The sequence below is a fragment of the Oncorhynchus tshawytscha genome, linkage group LG05 (genome assembly GCF_018296145.1).
Source record: "Oncorhynchus tshawytscha isolate Ot180627B linkage group LG05, Otsh_v2.0, whole genome shotgun sequence".
Taxonomy (NCBI): Eukaryota; Metazoa; Chordata; class Actinopteri; order Salmoniformes; family Salmonidae; genus Oncorhynchus; species Oncorhynchus tshawytscha.
The window spans coordinates 30,324,784-30,351,455 of record NC_056433.1 but is presented as its reverse complement, the minus strand read 5'-3'; the positions used below and the strand labels follow the sequence as shown (position 1 = coordinate 30,351,455).

The following is a 26,672-nucleotide window of genomic DNA, read 5'->3' as shown; positions in this document are numbered from 1 at the left end:
TTTCAGAGCTGGTCATGGGTGCACCTCAGCCACGCTTAAGGTCCTAAACGATATAACCGCCAGCGATAAAAGACAATACTGTGCAGCCGTCTTCATCGACCTTGCCAAGGCTTTCGACTCTGTCAATCACTGTATTCTTATCGGCAGACTTTCAACAGCCTTGGTTTCTCGAAAGATTGCCTCACCTGGTTCACCAACTACTTCTCAGACAGAGTTCAGTGTATCAAATCGGAGGGTCTGTTGTCCGGACCTCTGGCAGTCTCTATGGGGGTGCCACAGGGTTCAATTCCCGGGCCAACTCTTTTCTCTGTATACATCAATGATGTCGCTCTTGCTGCTGGTGATTCTCTGATCCACCTCTACGCAGATGACACCTTTCTGTATACTTCTGGCCCTTCTTTGGACACTGTGTTAACAAACCTCCAGACAAGCTTCAATGCCATACAACACTCCTTCCGTGGCCTCCAACTGCTCTTAAATGCAAGTAAAACTAAATGCATGCTCTTCAACCGATCGCTGCCTGCATCCGCCTGTCTAGCATCACTACTCCGGACGGTTCTGACATAGAATATGTGGACAACTACAAATACCTAGGTGTCTGGTTAGACTGTAAACTGTCCTTCCAGACTCACATTAAGCATCTCCAATCCAAAATTAAATCTAGAATCGGCTTCCTATTTCGCAACAAAGCATCCTTCACTTATGCTGCCAAACATATCCTCGTAAAACTGACTATCCTACCGATCCTTGACTTCGGCGATGTCATTTACAAAATAGCCTCCAACTCTACTCAGCAAATTGAATGCAGTCTATCACAGTGCCATCTGTTTTGTCACCAAAGCCCCATATTCTACCCACCACTGCAACCTGTATGCTCTCGTTAGCTGGCCCTCACTTCATATTCGTTGCCAAACCCACTGGCTCCAGTTAATCTATAAGTCTTTGCTAGGTAAAGCCCTGCCTTATCTCAGCTCACTCGTTACCATAGCAGCACCCACTCGTAGCACGTGCTCCAGCATGTATATTTCACTGGTCATCCCCAAAGCCAACTCCCCCTTTGGCCGCCTTTCCTTCCAGTTCTCTGCTGACAATGACTGGAACGAATTGCAAAAATTACTGAAGCTGGAGTCTTACATGTCCCTCACTAACTTTAAGCATCAGCTGTCAGAGCAGCTTACCGATCATTGTACCTGTATGTACACAGCCCATCTGTAGATATCCTCATCCAACTACCTTATCCCCATATTGTTATTTATTTTTTTGCTCCTTTGCACCCCAGTATCTTTACTTGCACATTCATCTTCTGCAGATCTCTCACTCCAGTGTTTAATTGCTAAATTGTCATTATTTTGCCACTATAGCCTATTTATTGCCTTACCTCCCTAATCGTACTACATTTGCACACACTGTATATAGATTTTTCTATTGTGTTATTGACTGTACGTTTGTTTATTCCATGTGTAACTCTGTGTTGTTTGTGTCACACTGCTTTGCTTTATCTTGCCCAGGTCGCAGTTGCAAATGAGAACTTGTTCTCAACTAGCCTAGCTGTTTAAATAAAGGTCCCAAAAAAATAACTGATCCACACACAGCCTCCCTCTCCCCCTGGCCGGTTAGTTTACATTGACATATTGATTAATGTATCTCCATAGAGACCCAGAGAGTATTGACTCTGTATGGGGAGGTGGAGCTGACACTGGAACGTTTCAAGTGGAGAGTGAGGTCCGATGTTCGCGGTTGTCTCTGCCCAACCTGCCCATCCATCTGACTGTTTTTCTCTGGGGTCTCTTCTGTTGTGATGTTGGAAATGGAACCTTGGCCAAACTTTCATTATTGCATTGTCCTCCACATAGAGGAAGACCAAGCTGCAATAACCACAGTTGTAATCTTGAGTCACCTCTCTCTCTGTCTCGCTCTCTCTCTCCTTTTTCCGGCCTCCAGGTGAAGTGCATGGTTCAGGGAGAGGAACGGAGGCGTGGGTCAGAGGAGGCTGTAGCGACACTAGAAGACAGACTGTCTCGTCTGGACACTGAACAGGAGTCCATCCTCAGTTCTGTAGCAGAGGAGATAGATGCTGCCTGCAGAGCACTGTTCAAGGACTCCCAGGACAAACTTAAAGTAAACACACACCATCAACTATTCCCGATACGCACACACTCATACACACCTGTACCTATTCCGTACTCACACCCCTACACACCCAAACGTGTTCCACACACACGTACTATTGCCTACTCATCCTTTGTTATTCCAAACACACACATTCACATTCTTCTTTATCCAATACATGCACTCCTACACACCCTTGCCTATTCCTCACACACACCCATACCTATTCCTCACACACTCTTTAACACACCCATACCTATTCCTCACACACACCCATACCTATTCCTCACACACACTTTAATACACCCATACCTATTCCTCACACACACTTTAACACACCCATACCTATTCCTCACACACACTTTAATACACCCATACCTATTCCTCACACACACTTTAATACACCCATACCTATTCCTCACACACACTTTAATACACCCATACCTATTCCTCACACACACTTTAACACAACCAATACCTATTCCTCACACACACCCATACCTATTCCTCACACACACTTTAATACACCCATACCTATTCCTCACACACACCCATACCTATTCCTCACACACACTTTAATACACCCATACCTATTCCTACCTACACACACTTTTAACACACCAATACCTATTCCTCACACTTTAATACACCCATACCTATTCCTCACACACACCTATTTAATACACCCATACCTATTCCTCACACACACCCATACCTATTCCTCACACACACTTTAATACACCCATACCTATTCCTCACACACACCCATACCTATTCCTCACACACACTTTAATACACCCATACCTATTCCTCACACACACCCATACCTATTCCTCACACACACTTTAATACATCCATACCTATTCCTCACTCACACTTTAACACAACCCTTACCTATTCCTCACACACACTTTAATACACCCATACCTATTCCTCACACACACTTTAATACACCCATACCTATTCCTCACACACACTTTAATACATCCATACCTATTCCTCACTCACACTTTAACACAACCTTACCTATTCCTCGCACACACCCATTCCTATTCCTCACACACACTTTAACACCCATCACAAAAGCGGCACATTCACTTAATTGACATATGCTCATGATGCCTGCACGTTATTTTGATAAGTAAACTCATACCATTTAATCCTTCCAACTAAAGCTACAAAGTCTACAGCTGGAACCGCAGCAAATGCTCCATTTTCCTCCGTTATCAAATCACATTTTGTCACATGCGCCGAATACAACAGGTGCAGACCTTACAGTGAAATGCTTACTTACAAGCCCTTAACCAACAATGCAGTTTTAAGAACATTACCCCCCCCAAAATAAAAGTAACAAATAAATAAAGAGCGGTAGTAAAATAACAATAGTGGGGCTATATACAGGGGGTACCTGGACAGAGTCAATATGCAGGGGGCACCAATGTCACGGTAATTGAGGTAATATGTACATGTAGGTAGAGTTATTATAGTGACTATGCATAGATAATAACAGAGAATAGCAGCAGTGTAAAAGGGGGGGTGGGGCAATGCAAATAGTCTGGGTAGTCATTTGATTAGTGTTTAGGAGTCTTATGGCTTGGGGGTAGTAGCTGTTTAGAAGCCTCTTGGACCGAGACTTGGCGCTCCGGTACCACTTGCCGTGCGGTAGCTGAGAGAACAGGCTATGACTAGGGTGGCTGGAGTCTTTGACAATTTTTGGGCCTTCCTCTGACACTGCCTGGTATAGAGGTCCTGGATGGCAGGAAGCTTGGCCCCAGTGATGTAGTGGGACGTACGCACTACCCTCTGTAGTGCCTTGCGTTCGGAGGCCGAGCAGTTGCCATACCAGGCAGTGATGCAACCTGTCAGGATAATCTCTATGGTGCAGCTGTAGAACCTTTTGAGGATTTCAGGACCCATGCCAAATCTTTTCAGTCTCCAGAAGGGGAATAGGTTTTGTCGTGCCCTCTTTACGACTGTCTTGGTGTGATTGGACCTTGGACAGCAGATAGCCTAGTGGTTAGAGCGTTGGGCCAGTAACCGAAAGGTTGCTGGATTGAATCCCTGAGCTGACAAGGGAAAAAAGCTGTCGTTCTGCCCCTGAACAAGGCAGTTAATCCACTGTTCCCCGGTAGGCTGTCATTGTAAATAAGAATTTGTTCTTCACTGACTTGCCTAGTTAAATAAATAAATAAATGTTAGTTTGTTGGTGATGTGGACACCAAGGAACTTGAAGCTCTCAACCTGCTCCACCTCAGCCCAGTCAATGAGAATGGGGGCGTGCTCGGTCCTTCTTTTCCTGTAGTCCCTAGTCATCTCCTTTGTCTTGATCACGTTGAGGGACAGGTTGTTGTCCTTGCTCTACACGGTCAGGTCTCTGTCCTCCTCCCTATAGGCTGCCTCATTGTTGTCGATCAGGCCTACCACTGTTGTGTCATCGGCAAACTTAATGATGGTTTTGGAGTCGTGCCTGGCCTTGCGGTCATGAGTGAACAGGGATTACAGGAGGGGGCTGAGCACGCACCCTTGAGGGGCCCCCGTGCTGAGGATCAGCATGGTGGATGTGTTGTTACCTACCCTTACCACCTGGGGGCGGCCCGTCAGGAAGTCCAGGATCCAGTTGCAGAGGGAGGTGTTTAGTCCCAGGGTCCTTAGCTTATTGATGAGCTTTGAGGGCACTATGGTGTTGAACACTGAGCTGTAGTCAATGAATAGCATTCTCACATAGGTGTTCCTTTTGTCCAGGTGGGAAAGGGCAGTGTGGAGTGCAATAGAGATTGCATCTCTGGATCTGTTTGGGCGGTATGCAAATTGGAGTGGGTCTAGCGTTTCTGGGATAATGGTGTTGATGTGAGCCATGACCAGCTTTTGTGCTAGTCATGAGTGCTAGTCATTTACGCAGATTACCTTGGTATTCTTGGGCACAGGCACTATGGTGGTCTGCTTTAAACATGTTGGTATTACAGACTCAGACAGGGAGAGGTTGAAAATGTCAGTGAAGACACTTGCCAGTTGGTCAGCGCATGCTCTGAGTACACGTCCTGGTAATCTATCTGGCCCTGCGGCCTTGTGAATGTTGACCTATTAAAGGTCTTACTTACATCGGCTGCGGAGAGCGTGATCACACAGTCTTCCGGAACAGCTGATACTCTCATGCATGTTTCAGTGTTATTTGCCTCGAAGCGAGCAAAGAAGTAATCTAGCTTGTCTGGTAGGCTTGTGTCTGATAGGCTCGTGTCATGGCTTTTCTATTGACATTTAATTGCATGTTACCATGCCTATTGTATGTAACACCCTCACCTATCCCTCACACACTTTAACACACCCTCACCTATCCCTCACACACACCCCTACCTATTCCTCACACACTTTAACCTAAACCCGTAGCGGTGTTGTTAGAGAGGTGTAAAGAGATGTAAAGATAAAGGTTTCTATTGGGTCAAAAGGCAGGTATTTACTGCTGATATGAATAGTGTAGGAGAGAGAGTCGTGCTACCAGACAGACACACACATCAGCAGGAGAGACTGCCTAGTGTAGGCTGTTTGCCAGACAGACACACACATCAGCAGGAGAGACCTCCTAGTGTAGCCTGTTTGTCAGACAGACACACACATCAGCAGGAGAGACTGCCTAGTGTAGCCTGTTTGCCAGACAGCCAGTGGATAAGACACACCACATACACAAGTCACAGCACAGGAGTAGCCCAACCAAGAATAGCCCATACTGTAATAATGATTAGAATGACTCAGAGGTCTATCTACATTAGATGATTTGCAATAATCTGTATTCATTCACAGAGTGAAGAGTGAGTTAGTAGCATGTGTGTTTGTTTGGAGTCCAAAACATAAAAGGCCTTTAAATGTCCCAGTCTCTTAGGACAATACAAAATATTCCCACAAACCCTGTCCTGTTCCCCCTCCGATGAGTTTAACGAACCCAGTTAGCCCTCTTTGCTCCAGCATATAGATTTTCCAATATGCACCGAGGCGAGTCGGCCTAATGCAATGTTCATCTGTAATTTGTCATGTTATAAAGGAGTCAAACTGTGTCAAGGATTTGGGCTAATGAGGGGGATCATTAAAGTTAAAGGTTAGAGAGGAACAAGCGGCATTAAGCTGCCTTTCATCAACTATTACATAACTATTAACACCTCCTTCATCCGACCCCTCTCTACTTTCTTCCTATTTTTCATTCCTTCTCCCCCTCCTCATCTTCTTCATCCTCCTCCTCCTCCTCCTCTACTCCCCCTCTTCTCTCTCTTTCTGGAGGAGTTTTGAACAAGCAGCTGTTTATGTAGGCAGTATGCATCTCACACCCTGCTCCGACATCACTGCTCTGCTGCCTGTTCCGTCTTTCTTTCATTTCACCTGGGTGCTGTCTGTCAAACAGAGCTTTTTACTCCTCCTATATATCAGCCTCCCAACATTACACATTGGGCTTTTGATCGCTAAAGGGTACAGGGAGAGGAAGGGGCAGGTTGCTACCTCTGTACATGATCACACACTTTCACACAGCTGTAGACGCACGTACGCACATGCAGGAAAGCAAGCACACACACACACATACACACCGTCTGTTATACCCAACTCTGTCTGCCACTGCTGACCCACGCAGAGACGCAGGCTGTGTTGACAGCAGAAGGGTATGTCAGGGGAGCAAATGGTTTATTTTTTTATGTGACAGTCAGAGAATGTTGTGTGTCTCTCCCAACTGTGTGTGTGATGTTGCTGGAAATGGCCATTTATAGCTCCCACTCACCGTTCTGAGGAGGTAGGAGCGGTTTAGGGCTCTGGGATTTCTACACCTTCAAATCTTGATGGTTTCCAAACTTCTAGAAGTAACTGTCTTTGTTATGTCTAGGCCATATCCCTCAATCCTGGACTCCAGAAAGACCCTCATCGCTGGTTGGCTGAGACTAAGGTACACTACATTATCCATCTTTTATGGAGATACTTTCAAAGCATTGACCCACCTGTCGCTATTGGGAGAAAATGACAATTCATCAGGTTTTTTTCGGGTGTGAATGTGAGAGACTGAGAAACAACCTGCGTGTGTGATATTGTGGGTATGACTGCATTATGAAATGAGGCTGTGTGTGTGTGTGTGTGTGTGTGTGTGTGTGTGTGTGTGTGTGTGTGTGTGTGTGTGTGTGTGTGTGTGTGTGTGTGTTCGTTCCAGACCAAGCTGCGTTGGCTATGTGAGGAGGTGTCTGTCCATGAGGCCAGAGAGAGAAAGCTGCGTCGGCAGGTCCAGCAGGACAGAGAACAGCTGAAAGGACTGAGACAGAGCAGAGACTCTGAAAGACAGGCCCTGCTACAGAGACTGCACCAGCAGGAGAAACTATTGCACTCCATCAGCACAGAGAAGAAAGGTAGGGCTGGATCCGATTGATTGATTGATTCATTGATTGAGGGCCAACTTCTAAAGCTCCCATACATCAGTTTAAGAGCAATATGGGCTCATTCAGGTTTCTTCTGTTCCATCTAGACGGTTGCTAATGAATTGTCCGACATGTAGCAAGCCTCATTATGGTTGTGTTTCTATCTGCTCGAGTGTCCTTGTTTTTGTCTGTAGTTCTTAATTTGTGTTCATTTCTGCAAATGCACTTGGTTTGTTCCTCTCATTTCTTCCTCCCACACATTCACATCCACACAGGGAAGCTCTTCTCTCTCCCAGTTTCTAAACTAAACTCTTGATAATGAGTTAGAGAAGGGGGACCCAGCAGAGCAGGTTTCATCACAACAACCAGGGGAACCTCCGTCTAATTCTGAGCTCCCTCCTCCCTCTGTTTTACACAGACTGAAGGACTGACAGACAAAGACCTAATCAACCAGTCTCTGTCATGCAGACGTGCTGTGCTGCTCTGGCTGGAACAGCGTGGCATTGGGGGGGGCTCAGTTACGGTTACGAATCGCTATGTTATTTTGGACAATATTATATTATATTATAACAATATTATATAATATTATAGGTAGCGTTAGCTAGTGCTAATCGATTGTATCTGCGCAAAAACTGTGGTTATTTTCATCGTACAGCTACTTTGTTCTCCATCTTCTATTTAAATAGGGAGATAGTCTATCGGTTAAGAGCGTTGGGCCAGTAATCGAAAGGTTGCTGGTTCGAATCCCCGAGCTGACTAGAGCCCCGTTTCCACTGGCACTTAAAATTAGGGCCAAATTCGAGCTGGTTCAAGGGAAACCAGGGCCAGCGCAGCCCGGTTTCACAACTTGATTAGAATTCTGGTTGGTGACGCCGTTACTATGCAACCACCAGCGGATCACTGCTGGATGCTAACAGGTTTAGCTAGGTCGTCTGGGTTTGTGGCTGTTAGCAAGCAGTACTACAGTAGTCAGACATAACACGAATTCCACCATAGCATGATCCTTGATTCATTTTTGTGCTACACAATAAACTTATTTATGAGAACAGCCAGCCCTCTAATGGTAGCTACCTAACGTTAGCTAGCAAATCAGCTTGAAACAAGCTCGCTAGCTAGCAGGAATTATAGCTGGCCAGGTCATATTGAAAGGCTAGCTAGCTACATCATATCAAACCTGTCTTTTAGTTCGCTTGGTTAGTTAGCTAGCTAATAAGCAACGCCATGGCCAGCAAGGTAGTAATTAAATTAAGTAATTAAGCTAAATACGTGGCTCTGAGTCTGGCTGGCAATGGTTGGAGTTTGGGTTAACGTTAATTACAGCATGGTGAGGGTGAATTACATTCATCAACATCTTGCTAGCTAGCAACATTAGCGAAGCCAGGCTTTTTCTGTTCCATCTAGACGGTTGCTAATGAATTGTCCGACATGTAGCAAGCCTCATTATGGTTGTGTTCTATCTACTTAGTGTCCTTGTTTTTGTCTGTAGTTCTTAATTTGTGTTCATTTCTGAAAATGCATAACAGTCACATATTGGGTACCTAGCAACATGCCATAATTTCACATTTCTGGAGGCAGTGGAAACGCAATTTGAGCTAGCCCACGAAGCTGACTTTCTAGTGCCAATGGAAACGGAGCTTGGGTGAAAATTCTGTCGATGTGCCCTTGAGCAAGGCACTTAACCCTAATTGCTCCTGTAAAGTCACTCTTGATAATAGCATCTGATAAATGCCTAAAATGTAAATAGCGAGCCAACATGTTTTCAGCATTTTTATTTCCCTGAATAATCTAAACTTAATTTTCTCATGCTCTCTATTGTCTCGCTGCAGCAGACATATAGTGCGCAATATGTTTGGAATATCAAATCACAATAAAATCGCTGTATCGTATAGCAGTAGATATAGAATCGTGAGAATCACAATATATATCGTATCGGCACCTAAGTATCGTGATAATATTGTGTCGTGAGGTCCCTGGCGATTCCCAGCCCTTGCATTGTGGGTCCTAGACACCATAGTAATTTGTATTTATTTTTATTTAACTAGGCAATTCAGTTAAAAACACATTCATATTTACAATGATGCTGTCTAACCCCCAACTCTGCCTTCCCCTTGGGAAAGAGTCTGGTAGCTGTACATTGTAACGACCCTTGGTTTATACGCGCGGAAATCGACTCTGCCGCTCGAGCATGCTTTTGCGGCACAGTCGATAGCGTTCCCGACCTCGGGCTAGAAAGTCGAGGGTTCGAGACCTGCTCCCTGCCTGTTTCATTACACCGGTGTCAGAAGTGATCGGACTTCGCATCCACGACAGTGCGTGTGCCGGTGAGCGCGTTCCTGTAAGACGGCAGGGTAGCCTAGTGGTTAAAGCGTTGGACTAGTAACCGAAAGGTTTCATGTTCAAATCCCTGAGCTGACAAGGTACAAATATGTCGTTCTGCCTCTGAACAGGCAGTTAACCCACTGTTCCTAGGCCGTGATTGAAAATAAGAATTTGTTCTTAACTGACTTGCCTAGTTAAATAAAAAAGAATAATAAAAAAGACGTAAAGTAGCAAGCTAGCTCTTTGAAAGGATGGAGTAGTGTAACGAACCTGTGTTTATAATCGCGGAAATCGACTCTGTTGCTCGAGCATGCTTTTGCGGCACAGTCGATAGCGCGCCGGGGTTCGAGACCTGCTCCCTGGCTGTTTCATTACAATATCTTTGGCGCGATTTGGTACAAAACATCAGAAAACTAAATTGGACCATCTGGAAATGTTCTCTCTCATTAGGAACGAACAGCAACACATCTTAGATGTATTTGTTCTATCTAGATATACGGTTCACTGGGTGCACTCCTCATGCCTTTGATCATCGTAACTTACTTCAGAAGTTTTCAGAGGAAGTTTTTGGTTGCTGACAGTTGCTGCCAGTGTACTTTTCTCCCTCTTACTTTTCAATTGGTTAAGTTAAGGTAACTACATTTCCCTGTGCTTTATATTAGAGGTCGACCGACTATGATTTTTCAACACAGATACCTATTATTGGAGGACTAAAAAAAGCAGATCCCGAAAATCGGCTGATTTTAATAAAAATATATATAAAAAAATGTATTTGTAATAATGACAATTACAACAATACTGAATGAACACTTATTTTAACTTAATATAATACATCAATAAAATCCATTTAGCCTCAAATAAATAATGAAACATGTTCAATTTGGTTTAAATAAATGCAAAAACAAATTGTTGTAAAAGTGCAATATGAGCCATGTAAGAAAGCTAACATTCCTTGCTCATAACATGAGAACATATGAAAGCTGGTGGTTCCTTTTAACATGAGTCTTCAATATTCCCAGGTAAGAAGTTTTAGGTTGTAGTTATTATAGGAATTATAGGACTATTTCTCTCTATACGATTTGTATTTCATATACCTTTGACTATTGGATGTTCTTATAGGCACTTTAGTTTTGCCAGTGTAACTAACATTATAGCTTCCGTCCCTCTCTTCGCTCCTACCTGGGCTCGAACCAGGAACACATTGACAACAGCCACCCTCGAAGCAGCGTTACCCATGCAGAGCAAGGGGAACAACTACTCCAAGTCTCAGAGCGAGTGACGTTTGAAACGCTATTAGCTCACACCCCGCTAACTAGCTAGCCATTTCACATCAGTTACAACAGCCTAATCTCGGGAGTTGATAGGCTTGAAGTCATAAACAGAGCAATGCTTGAAGCACAGCGAAGAGCTGCTGGCAAAACGCACGAAAGTGCAGTTTGAATGAATGCTTACGAGCCTGCTGGTGCCTTCCATCGCTCAGTCAGACTGCTCTATCAAATCATAGACTTAATTATAACATAATAACACACAGAAATGCAAGCCTTAGGTAATTAATATGGTCGAATCCGGAAACTATCATCTCGAAAACAAAATATTTATTCTTTCAGTGAAATACGGAACCGTTCCGTATTTTATCTAACGGGTGGCATCCATAAGTCTAATTATTGCTGTTACATTGCACAACCTTCAATGTTATGTCATAATTACGTAAAATTCTGGCAAATTCGTTCGCAACAAGCCAGGCGGCCCAAACTGTTGCATATACCCTGACTCTGCGTGCAATGAATGCAAGAGAAGTGACACAATTTCACCTGGTTAATATTGCCTGCTAACCTGGATTTCTTTTAGCTAAATATGCAGGTTTAAAAATATATACTTCGGTGTATTGATTTTAAGAAAGGAATTGATGTTTATGGTTAGGTATACGTTGGAGCAACGACAGTTGCGAATGCGCACCGCATCGATTATATGCAACGCAGGACACGCTAGATAAACTAGTAATATCATCAACCATGTGTATTAACTACTGATTATGATTAATTGATCGTTTTTTATAAGATATGTTTAAGGCTAGCTAACAACTTACCTTGGCTTCTTAGTGCATTTGGGTAACAGGCAGGCTCCTCTTGAGGCAGGTGGTTAGAGCGTTGAAAATCAAATCCAAATGTATTTGTCACATACACATGATTAGCAGATGTTAATGCGAGTGTAGCGAAATGCTTGTGCTTCTAGTTCCAACAATGCAGTAATAACCAACGAGTAATCTAATCTAACAATTCCACAATAACTACCTTATACACACAAGTGTAAAGGGATAAAGAATATGTACATAAAGATATATGAATGAGTGATGGTACAGAACGGCATAGGAAAGATGCAGTAGATGGTATTGAGTACAGTATATACATATGAGATGAGTAATGTAGGGCATGTAAACATAAAAGTGGCATTCTTTAAAGTGGCTAGTGATTCATGTATTACATAAAGATGGCAAGATGCTGTAGATGGTATAGGGTACAGTATATACATATGAGATGAGTAATGTAGGGTATGTAAACATATTAAGTGGCATTGTTTAAAGTGGCTAGTGATACATTTTTACATCAATTGTTCTATTATTAAAGTGGCTGGAGTTGAGTCAGTATGTTGGCAGCAGCCACTCAATGTTAGTGGTGGCTGTTTAACAGTCTGATGGCCTTGAGATTGATTTAAGTCTCTCTGTCCCTGCTTTGATGCACCTGTACTGACCTCACCTTCTGGATGACAGCAGGGTGAACAGGCTGTGGCTCGGGTGGTTGTTGTCCTTGATGATCTTTACGGCCTTCCTGTGACATTGGGTGGTGTAGGTGTCCTGGAGGGCAGGTAGCTTTCCCCCGGTGATGCGTTGTGCAGACCTCATTACCCTCTGGAGACCCTTACGGTTGTGGGCGGAGCAGTTGTCGTACCAGGCGGTGATACAGCCCGACAGGATGCTCTCGATTGTGCATCTATAAAAGTTTGTGGGTGCTTTTGGTGACGAGCCAAATTTCTTCAGCCTCCTGAGGTTGAAGAGTCGCTGCTACGCCTTCTTCACCACGCTGTTTGTGTGGGTGGACCAATTCAGTTTCAATTCAGTGGACTAGTTAACTGTAAGGTTGCAAGATTGAATCCCAGAGCTGACAAGGTAAAAATCTGTCGTTCTGCCCCTGAACAAGACAGTTAACCCACCGTTCCTAGGCCGTCATTGAAAATAAGAATGTGTTCTTAACTGACTTGCCTAGTTAAATAAAGTTGTAAAAAAAAATAGGCCACATGGGCGTCCAAAAATACAGATTCCCGATTGTTATGAAAACTTGAAATCGGCCCTGATTAATCAGCCATTCTGATTAATCAGTCGACCTCTAGTTTATATATATTTACACACTGAGGTTGGAATAATATTTTGACAATGATGATAATGCCCTTTTAGTGTAAGAGCTGTTTAAAAATACTTTGAAATGGGTTAATAGACTGATAAGAGTTCCAAACTTCTCTGAAAATAGCTAATCATTTTCAGTTTTCCCTTCTCCACGCAAGCCACTCCCAGACAGTCCTAGTCTTGTTTCAGAAATTGCTCTTTGCTAAGAAGATTTTGTCTCTTATTTAACATTTTAATTGAAAACCATCACAGTTGACATTGAGATAAAAACGTCTGCCTTGGAACTTTTACCTTCTTAAACACTGCTGTGGTACCTTTCAGAGGAACTTTTGCCTTCTTAAACACTGCTGTGGTACCTTTCAGAGGAACTTTTGCCTTCTTAAACACTGCTGTGGTACCTTTCAGAGGAACTTTTGCCTTCTTAAACACTGCTGTGGTACCTTTTCAGAGGAACTTTTGCCTTCTTAAACACTGCTGTGGTACCTTTCAGAGGAACTTTTGCCTTCTTAAACACTGCTGTGGTACCTTTCAGAGGAACTTTTGCCTTCTTAAACACTGCTGTGGTACCTTTTCAGAGGAACTTTTGCCTTCTTAAACACTGCTGTGGTACCTTTCAGAGGAACTTTTGCCTTCTTAAACACTGCTGTGGTACCTTTTGCCTTCTTAAACACTGCTGTGGTACCTTTCAGAGGAACTTTTGCCTTCTTAAACACTGCTGTGGTACCTTTTCAGAGGAACTTTTGCCTTCTTAAACACTGCTGTGGTACCTTTTCAGAGGAACTTAAACACTTTGCCTTCTTAAACACTGCTGTGGTACCTTTTCAGAGGAACTTTTGCCTTCTTAAACACTGCTGAACTTTGCCTTCTTAAACACCTGTGGTTTTCAGAGGAACTTTTGCCTTCTTAAACACTGCTGTGGTACCTTTTCAGAGGAACTTTTGCCTTCTTAAACACTGCTTCTTAAACACTGCTGTACTTTTCAGAGGAACTTTTGTACCTTTTCAGAGGAACTTTTGCCTTCTTAAACACTGTGGTACCTTTTCAGAGGAACTTTTGCCTTCTTAAACACTGCTGTGGTACTTTTCAGAGGAACTTTTGCCTTCTTAAACACTGCTGTGGTACCTTTTCAGAGGAACTTTTGCCTTCTTAAACACTGCTGTGGTACCTTTTCAGAGGAACTTTTGCCTTCTTAAACACTGCTGTGGTACCTTTTCAGAGGAACTTTTGCCTTCTTAAACACTGCTGTGGTACCTTTTCAGAGGAACTTTTGCCTTCTTTAACACTGCTGTGGTACCTTTTCAGAGGAACTTTTGCCTTCTTAAACACTGCTGTGGTACCTTTTCAGAGGAACTTTTGCCTTCTTTAACACTGCTGTGGTACTTTTCAGAGGAACTTTTGCCTTCCTAAACACTGCTGTGGTACCTTTTCAGAGGAACTTTTGCCTTCTTAAACACTGCTGTGGTACCTTTCAGAGGAACTCTTTCTCTTGCGTAAGGTCTAACTTTTAACACCTGCCTATTTACTAAAACACAGTCTGTGGTAGATAGCTGTTGGATTATAGGTCTTGCCTCAGCAACTGACTTCCACACGTTAAGATTAAACGGAGAGAGACTGAGTGAGCGAGAGAAGGCAGTTTGGCAGTCTGACTTTCTCTCTCACGTCATGTGGCACGTCGTCTTTAGACCCGTTTAGACTGCCAGAGTCTCGCTGGTGCCATCTGGAGATTGGCAAGTGGATCAGTGGCTGCTTGGGTATTCCTGAGGTGGCGGCATGGGGTTCCGGCTGGGTGGGCACGTGGTGGAGTGTGTGTGAGTGTGAGTGACAGAGGTGGGCAGGGACAGAGGGACGAGGGTAGAAAGCAGTCATCCAATGCCTAGTGATTGAATATTGAATGTGTGAGCTGGGAGCAGCCTCCTCTCCCAGCCCAGCCTGCTCAGCTCTCAGCTCAGCAAGACAGCAGACAGCAGACAGCAGGGAGTGGGAGACCAATGAGCAGCAATCACAGCAATCTATTTGATTTGACCAAGTTTAGGGAGGTGTTGAGACTGACAGCAAGGTTGTTCAGAATAGGAAAAGTTTCATAGCCACTGATAGCATGGCTAGTCAAGGTGTTAAGGCTGTGGGTCCCAAATGCCTCTGTCTACGTGAATATTATATTACATGGTAATTATTCATGTGCTTGTCTCTTTAAAGAACTCCTGGAGAAGACTCGGAGGAAGGAAAATGAGATGAGAAGTCTTCAGGTGAGCCAGAAACCCATGTTGGCCTTGCTCCTCTGTCTGAACAATGCAGCCTGCTGTCCAGGGCCACAACACACAGACTCACCCTCAGACAGAGTACCCTGTTATAGTACTAGTACTGCCTCCTCTCTTCTATTAAACATCACTACACACCATCCCCAATCCAGCTATAACGTCCTAAACCCCATGGCAGTCCTGTCCAGTCACACAGTGTGTTTTCCATTTTCTCCTCAAAGTGGTGTGTGTGAGTACTGGGGCCCATCTGTGTCTGTACGTGTGTGTGTACTGGGGCCCATCTGTGTCTGTACGTGTGTGTGCACCTGCTATAATTAATCAGTCCCCTCGGACCCAGCCAGGCCTTTAATTAAGAAGAATGAGGAGTCGAGTTCAACCACACACTGCTGCCACCCAACAGCCAGGGCAGTCACAGGACGGGGGGAGGAGGGAGGGAGGGAGGGAATCTAGCAGGTGTGGGGATGGATGAGTGACAGGCCGATAAGATGCATCGCATCACTTATGCATCATTAGAGAACCAACATCACTCAGGAGCCAGATGAGAGGGAGGAGAGAGAGGAGCGTGTTCTCCACAGCTTCTTCTGTTCCGTCCCCTGTTGCTTGTTTATTGGCAATACACACGCCGTGCTGACTCACTGTTTAGTGGTTTAAGCTTTGACACGCTTTCAGTCACTCATACACGTCTCTTGGTCATTAAACAATAAGTAACTGTGGTTCTTGTCTTCACAGGATCGTATCTTGGATCTGGAGATGGTAAGATTTAATTGTTTATACACTACATGACCATGAGTATGTGGACAGCTGCTCGCCGAACATCTCATTCCAAAATCATGGGCATTAATATGGAGTTGGTCCCCCCTTATGCTGTTATAACAGCCTCCACTCTTATGGGAAGGCTTTCCACTAGATGTTGGAACATTGCTGCTATAACAGTCTCCACTCTTATGGGAAGGCTTTCCACTAGATGTTGGAACATTGCTGCGGGGACTTGCTTTCATTCAGCATTATTGAGGTCGGGCACTGATGTTGGATGATTAGGCCTGGATCGTAGTCGGCTTTCCAAGTCCTCCCAAAGCTGTTCGATGGGGTTGAGGTCAGGGCTCTGTGCAGGCCAGTCAAATTCTTCCACACCGATCTCAACCAACCATTTCTGTAGGGACCTCGCTTTATGCATGGGGCATTGTCTTGCTGAAACAGGAAAGGACCTTTCCCAAACTGTTGCCACAAAGTTGGAAGCACAGAATTGTCTAAAATGTAGTTGTATGCTGTAGCATTAAGATTTCCCTTCACTAGAACTAAGGGGCCTATTACGTACCATGAAAAACAGCCCCAGACCATTATTCCTCTTCCACCAAACTTTACAGCTGGCACTATGCATTGGGGCAGGTAGCATTCTCCTGGCGTCCGCCAAAGCAGATTCGTCCGTTGGACTGCCAGATGGTGAAGCGCGATTCATCACTCCACAGAACGCGTTTCCACTACTCCAGAGTCCAATAGCGGCGAGTTTACACCACTCCAGCCGACGTTTGGCATTGCGCATGGTAATCTTTGGCCTGTGTGTGACTGCTCCGCCATGGAAACCTGACTTTGCTTCCAGACTCAGTTTGGAACTCTAGTAAGTGTTGCACTACACTTCAGCACCCGGCGGTCCCGTTCTGTGAACTTGTGTGGCCTACCACTTCGCAGCTGAGCCGTTGTTGCTCCTAGACTTTTCCACTTCACAATAACAGCACTTCCAGTTGACCGGGACAGCTCTTGCAGGGCAGAAATTTGACGAACTGACTTGTTGGAAAGGTGGCATCCTATGGCGGTGCCACGTTGAAAGTCACTGAGCTCTTCAGTAAAGCCATTCTACTGAGTGTGTTACCTTCAACATAGCGAACAAAACGTATTAACAGATATATGGCTTCCCTCTTGATAGCTTAATGGACTCAAACTAGAGAAGATTATTTGTAAACTCTGACTCCTAAGTTGAAGATGGTAAATTGTTAGTGATTGTTTTTATAGAAGCGCTGAGCATCATTCAATCACCATAAAGCTAACATGATCAGGTATATGTAAGGACCATTAGACACTGACTAGGGTCCACTGACTCAACAACAAACATTGACCCCAGGCAGGAGAATGTAAACACCCCACCTCAAACATCCTTTATCACCCGCTTCATGTCATGTCAACCTAAACCGACAGACACATTCGTTAGGGATATGGAAAGGCCGTATTGACCTAAGAGTATTTATGGGCTGTGAAGCTATGAAGCGATCTGTGTTCTCTCTCTATCCATCACAATTGTGTGTCGCGGCCAGCGACCTCGACTTCAATTAGCTTTAATAAAAAACCCTGCGAAGCCCATCCATTCAGATCATTCCTGCTTACTGCTACACCACTGTGGCACAGGGTATCGACCTGTGTGTGTATGTACCGTGCATTTGGAAAGTATTCAGACCCCTTTTCCACATTTTGTTAACGTTTTAGCCTTATTCTAAAACGGATTCAATAAAAATGGTTCCTCATCAATTTACACACAATACCCCATAATGACTAACAGAAAACAGGTTTTTAGATTTTTTTTGCAAATTTATTTAAAAAAAAACAGAATACCTTATTTACGTAAGCATTCAGAACCCTTTGCTATAAGACTCGAAATTGAGCTTGGGTGCATACTTTTTCGATTGATCATCCTTGAGAGGTTTCTACAACTTGATTGGAGTGAACCTGTAATAAATTCAATTCAGGATTTGGAAAGGCACAGTAGCCTAGTGGTTAGAGCGTTGGACCAGTAACCGGAAGGTTGCAAGTTCAAACCCCCGAGCTGACAAGGTACAAATCTGTCGTTCTGCCCCTGAACAGGCAGTTAACCCACTGTTCCTAGGCCGTCATTGAAAATAAGAATTTGTTCTTAACTGACTTGCCTAGTTAAATAAAGGTAAAAATAAAATAAACACCTGTCTAAGGTCCCACAATTGACAGTGCATGTTAGAGCCAAACCCTGATGAGAAGAACGCGAGAAACTCCCCAAATACACGTGCAGCCAAGCTTGTAGCGCCATACCCAAGACGACTCCAGGCTGAAATCGCTGCCAAAGCTGCTTTAGCAAAGTACTGAGTAAAGGGTCTGAATACTTATGTAAATGTCATATTTCCTTTTTTTTAAATATACATTTGCAGAAATTTCTCAACTAGTATTTGCTTTGTCATTGCGGGGTATTGTGTGTAGATTGATGAGGGGAAAAGACTACTTAATCAATTTAGAATAAGGCTGTAACATAACAAAATGTAGAAAAAGTCAAGGGGTCTGAATACTTTCTGAATGCACTCTACAGCATGTGTGCGCATACCGTAGCTGATTCATCAGGCAGTGAGCGGGGTTTCACGTTTACATTACTACCGCGGCGATCAGCGGAGCAGTCTGTGTAATGTTCTCCAACAGCCCCAGCTCTTTAATGTCACAAAAACATACAGGCCGAGTCCCAAATGGCACCCTACTCTCTACATAGTGTACTACTTGTCAAAAGTAGTGTACTATATAGGGGGTAGTGTGTCATTTGGGACGAAGCCGCAGTCTGAATAGAATGGAATTACAATACAGACCTGTCTGTCTAATATGATGTGGCAATAATAATACAACCCTAGATGACAATTGCTTTTTGTTTTGTCTTCGTATAACGGATTGTCAGTGGAGCTACTTCGATTGTCATCTTGCAAGTGCTGTCTATTTGTAAACCTATGCCTTCAAAGAATTCATACCCCTTGACTTATTCCACATTTTGTTGTGTTACAGCCTGAATTTAAAATGGATTCATTACATTTTTAAAAAAATCACCCATCTACACACAAATACCAAATAATGGCAATATGAAAACATGTTTTTGGAACAAATTGATGGAAAATGAAATGCGTAGGTGTTCACACCCCTGAGTCAAACTTTGTAGAAGCCCCTTTTGGCAGCAATTACAGCTGTCAGAGTCTTTCTGTGTAAGTCTCTTAAGAGCTTTCCACAGCTAGATTGTGCAACATTTGCCTATTATTCTTTTCAAGATTCTGCAAGCTCTGTCCAAATTGGTTGTTGATCATTGCTAGACAACCATTTTCAGGTCTTACCATAGATTTCTATTATTAGATTTAAGTCAAAACTGCCACTCAGGAACATTCATTGTCTTCTTGGTAAGCAACTCCAGTGTAGATTTGGCCTTGTGTTTTAGATTAGTGTCTGGTGGAAAGCAGACTGAACCAGGTTTTCCTCTACGATTTTGCTTGTGCTTAGCCCCATTCAGTTTATTTTTATCTTGAAAAACTCCCCAGTCCTTAACGATTACAAGCATACTCATGAAATGATGCAGCCACCACAATGTTTGAAAATATGGAGAGTCGTACTCATTAATGTTTTGGATTTGCCCCAAACATAACACAGGACAAAAAGTGAATTGCTTTGCCACATTTTTTTTGCAGTATTACTTTAGTTCCTTGTTACAAACATGATGCATGTTTTGTAATATTATTTATTCTGTACAGGCTTCCTTTTCACTCTGTCATTTAGGTTATCATTGTGGAGTAACTACAATGTTGTTGATCCATCCTCAGTTTTCTCCTATCACTGCCATTAAACTCTAAACTGTTTTAAAGTCACCATTGGCCTCATGGGGAAAATTTTGAGCAGTTTCCTTCATCTGGCAACTGAGTTAGGGAGGATGCCTGTATCTTTGTAGTGACTGGGTGTATTGATACACCATCCAAAGTGTAATTAAAAACTTCACCATGCTCCAAGGGATATTCAATATCTGCAATTTCTTTTTACTCATCTACTAGTAGGTTCCCTTTGTGAGGAATTGGAAAGCCTCCCTGGTCTTTGTATGTGTGGGGTACAGAGATGAGGTAGTCATTCAAAAATCATGTTAAACACTATTATTGCACACAGAGTGAGTCCATGCAACTTATTATGTGACCTGTTAAGCACATAGAAACTCCTGAACTTATTTAGACTTGCCATAACAAAGGGGTTGAATACTTATTGACTCAAGACATTTCAGCTTTTCATTTCTAATTCATTTGTAAAAATGTCCCAAAAACATAATTCCACTTTGACATTATGGGATATTATGTGTAGGCCAGTGACGAAACATCTCAATTTAATCCATGTTAAATTCAGGCTGTAACACAACAACGTGTGGAAAAAGGTAAGGGATGTGAATCCTTTCTGAAGCCACTGTGCATGTACTGTGTCGGAAATATATACCAGCACACTGCACTTTCCTAGTATCACTAGTTCATTTAAGCCCACTTATAGCAGCCTAATGCCGTGCCCACTTATAGCAGCCTAATGCCGTGCCCACTTATAGCAGCCTACTGCCGTGCCCACTTATAGCAGCCTACTGCCGTGCCCACCTATAGCAGCCTACTGCCGTGCCCACCTATAGCAGCCTACTGCCGTGCCCACTTATAGCAGCCTACTGCCGTGCCCACTTATAGCAGCCTACTGCCGTGCCCACCTATAGCAGCCTATTGCCGTGCCCACCTATAGCAGCCTATTGCCGTGCCCACTTATAGCAGCCTACTGCCGTGCCCACTTATAGCAGCCCACTGCCGTGCCCACTTATCGCAGCCCACTGCCGTGCCCACTTATAGCAGCCTACTGCCGTGCCCACTTATAGCAGCCTACTGCCGTGCCCACTTATAGCAGCCTACTGCCGTGCCCACTTATAGCAGCCTACTTTTTTAGGACATTGTGTGACAGTACAATAAAGCCTTTTGAATTGACATGAATAGTAGTTGGATACAGCACCTTGCTGTGTTGTATTGTGGGTAAAGCTAATGTGCAGTATTATTAACCTCCTTGTATTCCTTTATCTATTCAGAGCACCAGGCTGGCGGTGGATCACCTGGAGTCAGTCCCTGAGAAGCTGTGTCTCCTGGACAACTTCAAAGACCTGGAGGTGAGGCTCACTGGGGAGACCTGGGATGTACTGAATATATGGGTTGTTCCACGAAATGAGAGCCTTTTGGGGAGACCTGGGATGTACTGAATATATGGGTTGTTCCACGAAATGAGGGTCTTTTACATCCCTTTTGATATTTTAAGTAGAAATTGTGCACAAATATTGCATTTTAAAGTTTGTTATATTAAATGAAGTGCCCTTTAATATAGACCACATGGGAAATTCCATAAATCTGATATGAAAAAAGACTCGCTAAAATGACAAAATTCTGCATTTTGACATGTCCCTCTGTGACTTCTAAGATTTTAACCAACTTAACCCCAACATTTCTCCCAATTTTCCACCACCATTGTAAAGCCCTAATTATTTTGTTGCTTTGACAAAGTATTTTCTGAAGATGATTATTTATTTGTGATTTATTTTAAGGTAAATAAATCATCAGGATTTTGAAGCCCTTTATCTTCTTACCCAGATTCAGATGAACTTGTGGATACCATTTTCCTTCACACTGGACACAGAGACATAAGAATGGTGTCCATGAGTTCATCTGACTCTAGGGAAGTAGATAAAGGGCTTCGTTGACAAAATCCCGATGTATCCCTTCGAGGTTAACCCTGTTACGTGAACTGAACTCTCATTTTAATATGGTGAAACTGTTCCTTTTGAAGTATTTTTTTTTCTCTCCCAAAAAGAGACATTGAACACCTCATAGTGAAATCATAGTGTAAAAGCAGGTGGTGGTTCTATTCTTTTTGGCCATTTTCTCATGTTTTGTGGTGGGAAACTGAGCGAGTCAAGCACAACACGTCAACCCTTTTACCCATAGATAGACACGCTAGAATTTGTTTTAGCAATTTACATTTCTTTGTGAAGCTTACATTCAATTGCCCCCTCCCTGTTGCACACAACAAGCTTCCATGGCTGATTTTAAAATGTAGTCATCAACCCTGTTACTTTCTGTAGGACTTATTCGGCACTTATTATAGTCATTCTTTTATTTAACCTCTTGAGATGAGGGCAAAAAGTGTTTTTTGTTTTTGAGAGAATGTTAAAATGAGGTGAAATCAAACTTTTCCACCAAGTTAGACGACTCAAACGGCATCTAATTGGTGGAACGACCCATATGTCTAGAAGGGAGACCTGCGGCCTGGGTCTCTCTATGTGTTTGATCTCTTCTGAATCTTAATGACACCAACCTAGGTGTCTCTAACCTGATCCTAGATCTGTGCAACTTCAACTCCAAACCGGTTTTGTGATGAGTTCCATTTCGTGCCTGGTTTGTGTAGTGATTGACTATCTCCATGTTGTTTATATATATATAGGAGTCTCAGCGGCAGAAGGAGATGGTGGAACAACGTTACATTAAATACAAAGAGATCGTTGGAGTCCTGCAGCACCAGCTGGATGAGTCCAAACGACAGATACAGGAGTGCAGGGTACTTGACTACATTACCCACAGTGCACTCTATGTATATGCTACATCAAATATCAGCTTTATGATACCTAGAAGCCCAAAATGAGACTTTGCCACTCTGCAATTTCAACACTTGGCCTGTTGAAAGAGTACTTTGTACTCTTACTCCCAGAGCCATCCAGCCTATGACACCTTCTGAGTACACTGGTGTATCGTCGGTCCACAACTGGCATTTGCATTTAGTATGAATATTCCAAGCCAATGTTGGCAAACATAACTGACAGAGTGAGACGGAGGGTAGTAACTTCCAATCAGTCCTAATCATCATATTTATCTTCTCAAGCGGCCAACAGAGAAACATCATTGCATTGTTGACAGCAGATTGCCATCAGTGTGTCTATTCCGCCCGCACAGCAGCCACACACACACACACACAGCAGCCACATCGAAGCCACTTCTTAAAGTGCATTAATCTGTCAGACAACTCTGCTGCGACGCCAAATGACTCCCGTGTTGATCCATAAGTGCTGATTGCATTAGTGCCTAATAGCACGGCGCCCACCAGGAGTTCATTTAAAGAAAGTAGAATAAAGAAAAGTCTTCATCTACTTAGCTTTCACTTTGATTGCAGTTAGGGGCAATCTGTTTCAGTACAGAATGCTGATAGCGTCCGTTCTCATTTAACGCTGGTCCTGGGGACCCACAGGATGAACACAGACCGGAGCTTTTTTTGCAGCCCAGCATTTTAACACCTGATCAACTAATCAAAAGCTCGAAGATGAGTTGCTTAGTTTAATCTGTCGTGCTGGACTGGAACAAAACCCTGGTCGCCCTGTTGGCTCACCCAGGACAAAGACTGAAAGAGCACTGCTTGGAATACATTTCACATAAGGTTGGATGTTATGCCAGTTTGCAGTGTGTGTACTCAAGACTGTACCCTCTTCCAGGATGACAGGTTGGACGCTACAACGCAGAGCATTCGATTGACTGCGCTCTCCTCTTCCATAAGAGGCCCTAGCTCTCTCCTCACCAGCTCCATGCTCACTGACCCCACGTGTGAGTACACAGCCGCAATGTTCACCTCTCGTCTCCTCTCGAAGAGTGCAATGATTGTGATGTGTGGTTGTTTTACCTACTTCAGCCGACTGCGCTGATTGTAAGCGCGCCTGCTAAATCACTCAGATGTCTCAATGTGAAGAAGCTCTGTGAAGAAGCATTGCGATAAAAGGCCCTAAAACATGTTCCTTTTTTTTCTCTTTCTTTTTTATTTGCAACAAAAAATGTAAAACATGACTCTTAATAGGTTGTGCTCAGTGTTGTAACTCCTCCCTTTCTCCCTGTGGTCCTTAGCTCCACACAAACACCTGGCCTCTCCAGAATGCACCCTGGACTATAGCCGTTCTCTGAACCGCCGAGCCTCTCCTGCTGTCAACGGGGCCCACCCTCACTCCATCTCCGACCACCGCAACAGTAACACATAGTGCCCACCATCAGGGATTCACACTGGTTACATGCATGTATTCATCTACAAGCTTTTCATTATAGAGTTGGATAGAGGGCTCACACGGAAGTGCGTTTTAACATGGGCATAGAGGCGATTATAGCAAAGATAGTGGTGGGCCCTCTTTTTAACTCTATGCCTTACTTGACAGTACAATCGACACCCATCTCTATGCAGTACCGTGGTTGCAAAGCATCACCACAACAGTCTTCCGTCAATACCTCAACCAAAAAACAGCCAACCCTTCCCAAGCTGCGTGACTAGCAGCCAACCTAGAAAACAGCTAGCGTGAAGCCAAGCATACACACTAAGTGCGATTGTGATAAGAAAAGCAGGGTTAAACCTAGTGGAAGGTTCATAGCACATAGCTTGGGGTATCTTATAAGAGAACCACCAAATTTAGCACTGTGAAAGACGATTGCAGCTTTCTTTATAAACTGATATTTATGAAGATTTTTCATTGAATGTTACTTTGTGCAAAGAAAGCAGGCACAGCTTAAAGAAGACATGAAGTTTGACTGAAAATAGATTGAAAAAGCAGCCATAAAGCCAACGCAGGTCAACATTCCAACAGGTCATGCTAACGTTACATTTGTATACGTATTTCAACACTCAAAACACTTCTCTGAAAAACACTGTTTTAAGCCCCAATGTTTACCTTTTTGTGACAGGTTTTGTACTCTGCTGTTGTCATGCCAATGTGTTTCATCTGAACAGATTAGACGTGATGATTACATTTATGCTGACATTCTGTGAAAGTTGTGCTGCCTTTCTAACTTCATGTAGCCTATGCATGAACAATATATTATTATTATTTTCAACAGACTTGACAAGTCACAGGTTTGTTTTTATGTGGAGTGTTTTTGCCACTACCGTCTTCTTTTTATTATTTGTGAAGAAGAAAAATGCCAATAAGCACAATATATGTATATTTTTATGAAATGTAGACTAGAATATATGCAATAAACAAATCTCCACAGATCTGTAAGGATCGTTTCCCCTGAGCCCTGGTCTCATCCATTTCAAAATGAAGGGTTGTTTCCTTAGGCTCCTAAGTCTCTATGGTATGTCAATCACTGTTGCCTTGGTCCATCTGTTGAGAAAATGACTCGTAGCACGAGCTTATGTTTGGAGTTTTATATGGCCACTCCAGCCTTATTTCAGCTTCAATTTACATTTACCAAATGCATCTGTACTTCAGAAGAGCCGATACATATCTGCTGTACAGTGAAAACGAGTCGCTAGAAAGTTCCGTGTCCTTTCAATTTCGAGTTGTATTGTATTAATGTCCTATGTTCTGCACATAAGATTTCACACCTCGGACCGCATGTAGCTATGCTGTCTCTTTCCCTCAGGGACTTTCGAAGCAGCCTCATCCTCAGCCTTTCAAAGCTGAATACTGTACTTTCATATATTGCGGTCTCTGTAAACTTCACTGATGAATATCTTTGTCGATCACAAGTTCTCTACGGTGCCTTCGGAAAGTATTCAGACCTTCTTGACTTATTCCACATTTTGTTACTGTTACAGCCTTATTTTAAGATATAATCAATTGTTTTTTTCCCTCAATCTACACACAATACCCTATAATGACAAAGCAAAAACAGGTTTTTAGAAATGTGTGCAAATTTATTACAAATAAAAAACTGAAATACCACATCTACATACAGTACCATCTATTTTATATTTGAGATTCTTCAAAGTAGCCACCCTTTGCTTTGATGACAGCTTTGCACACTCTTGGCATCCTCTCAACCAGCTTCACCTGGAATGCTTTTCCAACAGTCTTGAAGGAGTTCCAACATATGCTTAGCACTTGGCTGCTTTTCCTTCACTCCAACTCATCCCAAACCATCTCAATTGGGTTGAGGTCGGGTGATTGTGGAGGCCAGGTCATCTGATGCAGCACTTTCCTTCTTGGTCAAATAGCCCTTACACAGCCTGGAGGTGTGTTGGATCATTGTCTTTTTGAAAAACAAATTATAGTCCCACTAAGCGCAAACCAGATTGGATGGCGTATCACTGCAGAATGCTGTAGTAGCCATACTGGTTAAGTGTGCCTTGAATTCTAAATAAATCACTGACAGTGTCACCAGCAAAGCACCATCACCCCTCCTCCATGCTTCAGGGTGGGAACCACACATGTGGAGATCATCCGTTCACCTACTCTGCATCTCACAAAGACTGCGGTTGGAACCAAAAATATCACATTCGGACTCATCAGAGCAGGTTTCATCAAGGATATCTCTGTACTTTGCGCCGTTCATCTTTCCCTCGATCCTGACTAGTCTCCCAGTCCCTGCCGCTGAAAAACATCCCCACAGAATGATGCTGCCACCACCATGCTTCACCATAGTGATGGTGCAG

At 43.4% G+C, this 26,672-nt stretch overlaps 1 protein-coding gene across 2 annotated transcripts in view; it reads left to right on the top strand.

The window, feature by feature from the left end:
* Nucleotides 1–25,309, top strand: part of LOC112250460 (centrosomal protein of 128 kDa) — a 48,032-nt gene extending 22,723 nt beyond the window's left edge. For both annotated transcript variants that reach the window (XM_024420633.2, XM_042321795.1), the window contains exons 17-25: nucleotides 1,942–2,118; nucleotides 6,968–7,027; nucleotides 7,286–7,478; nucleotides 15,397–15,446; nucleotides 16,188–16,211; nucleotides 21,310–21,387; nucleotides 22,713–22,826; nucleotides 23,752–23,860; nucleotides 24,155–25,309. In XM_024420633.2, the coding sequence (XP_024276401.2) occupies nucleotides 1,942–2,118; nucleotides 6,968–7,027; nucleotides 7,286–7,478; nucleotides 15,397–15,446; nucleotides 16,188–16,211; nucleotides 21,310–21,387; nucleotides 22,713–22,826; nucleotides 23,752–23,860; nucleotides 24,155–24,285 (936 nt within the window). In that variant the 3' untranslated portion in view covers nucleotides 24,286–25,309. The remainder of the gene's footprint in view (nucleotides 1–1,941; nucleotides 2,119–6,967; nucleotides 7,028–7,285; nucleotides 7,479–15,396; nucleotides 15,447–16,187; nucleotides 16,212–21,309; nucleotides 21,388–22,712; nucleotides 22,827–23,751; nucleotides 23,861–24,154) is intronic.
* The last annotated feature ends 1,363 nt before the right edge of the window (nucleotides 25,310–26,672 follow it).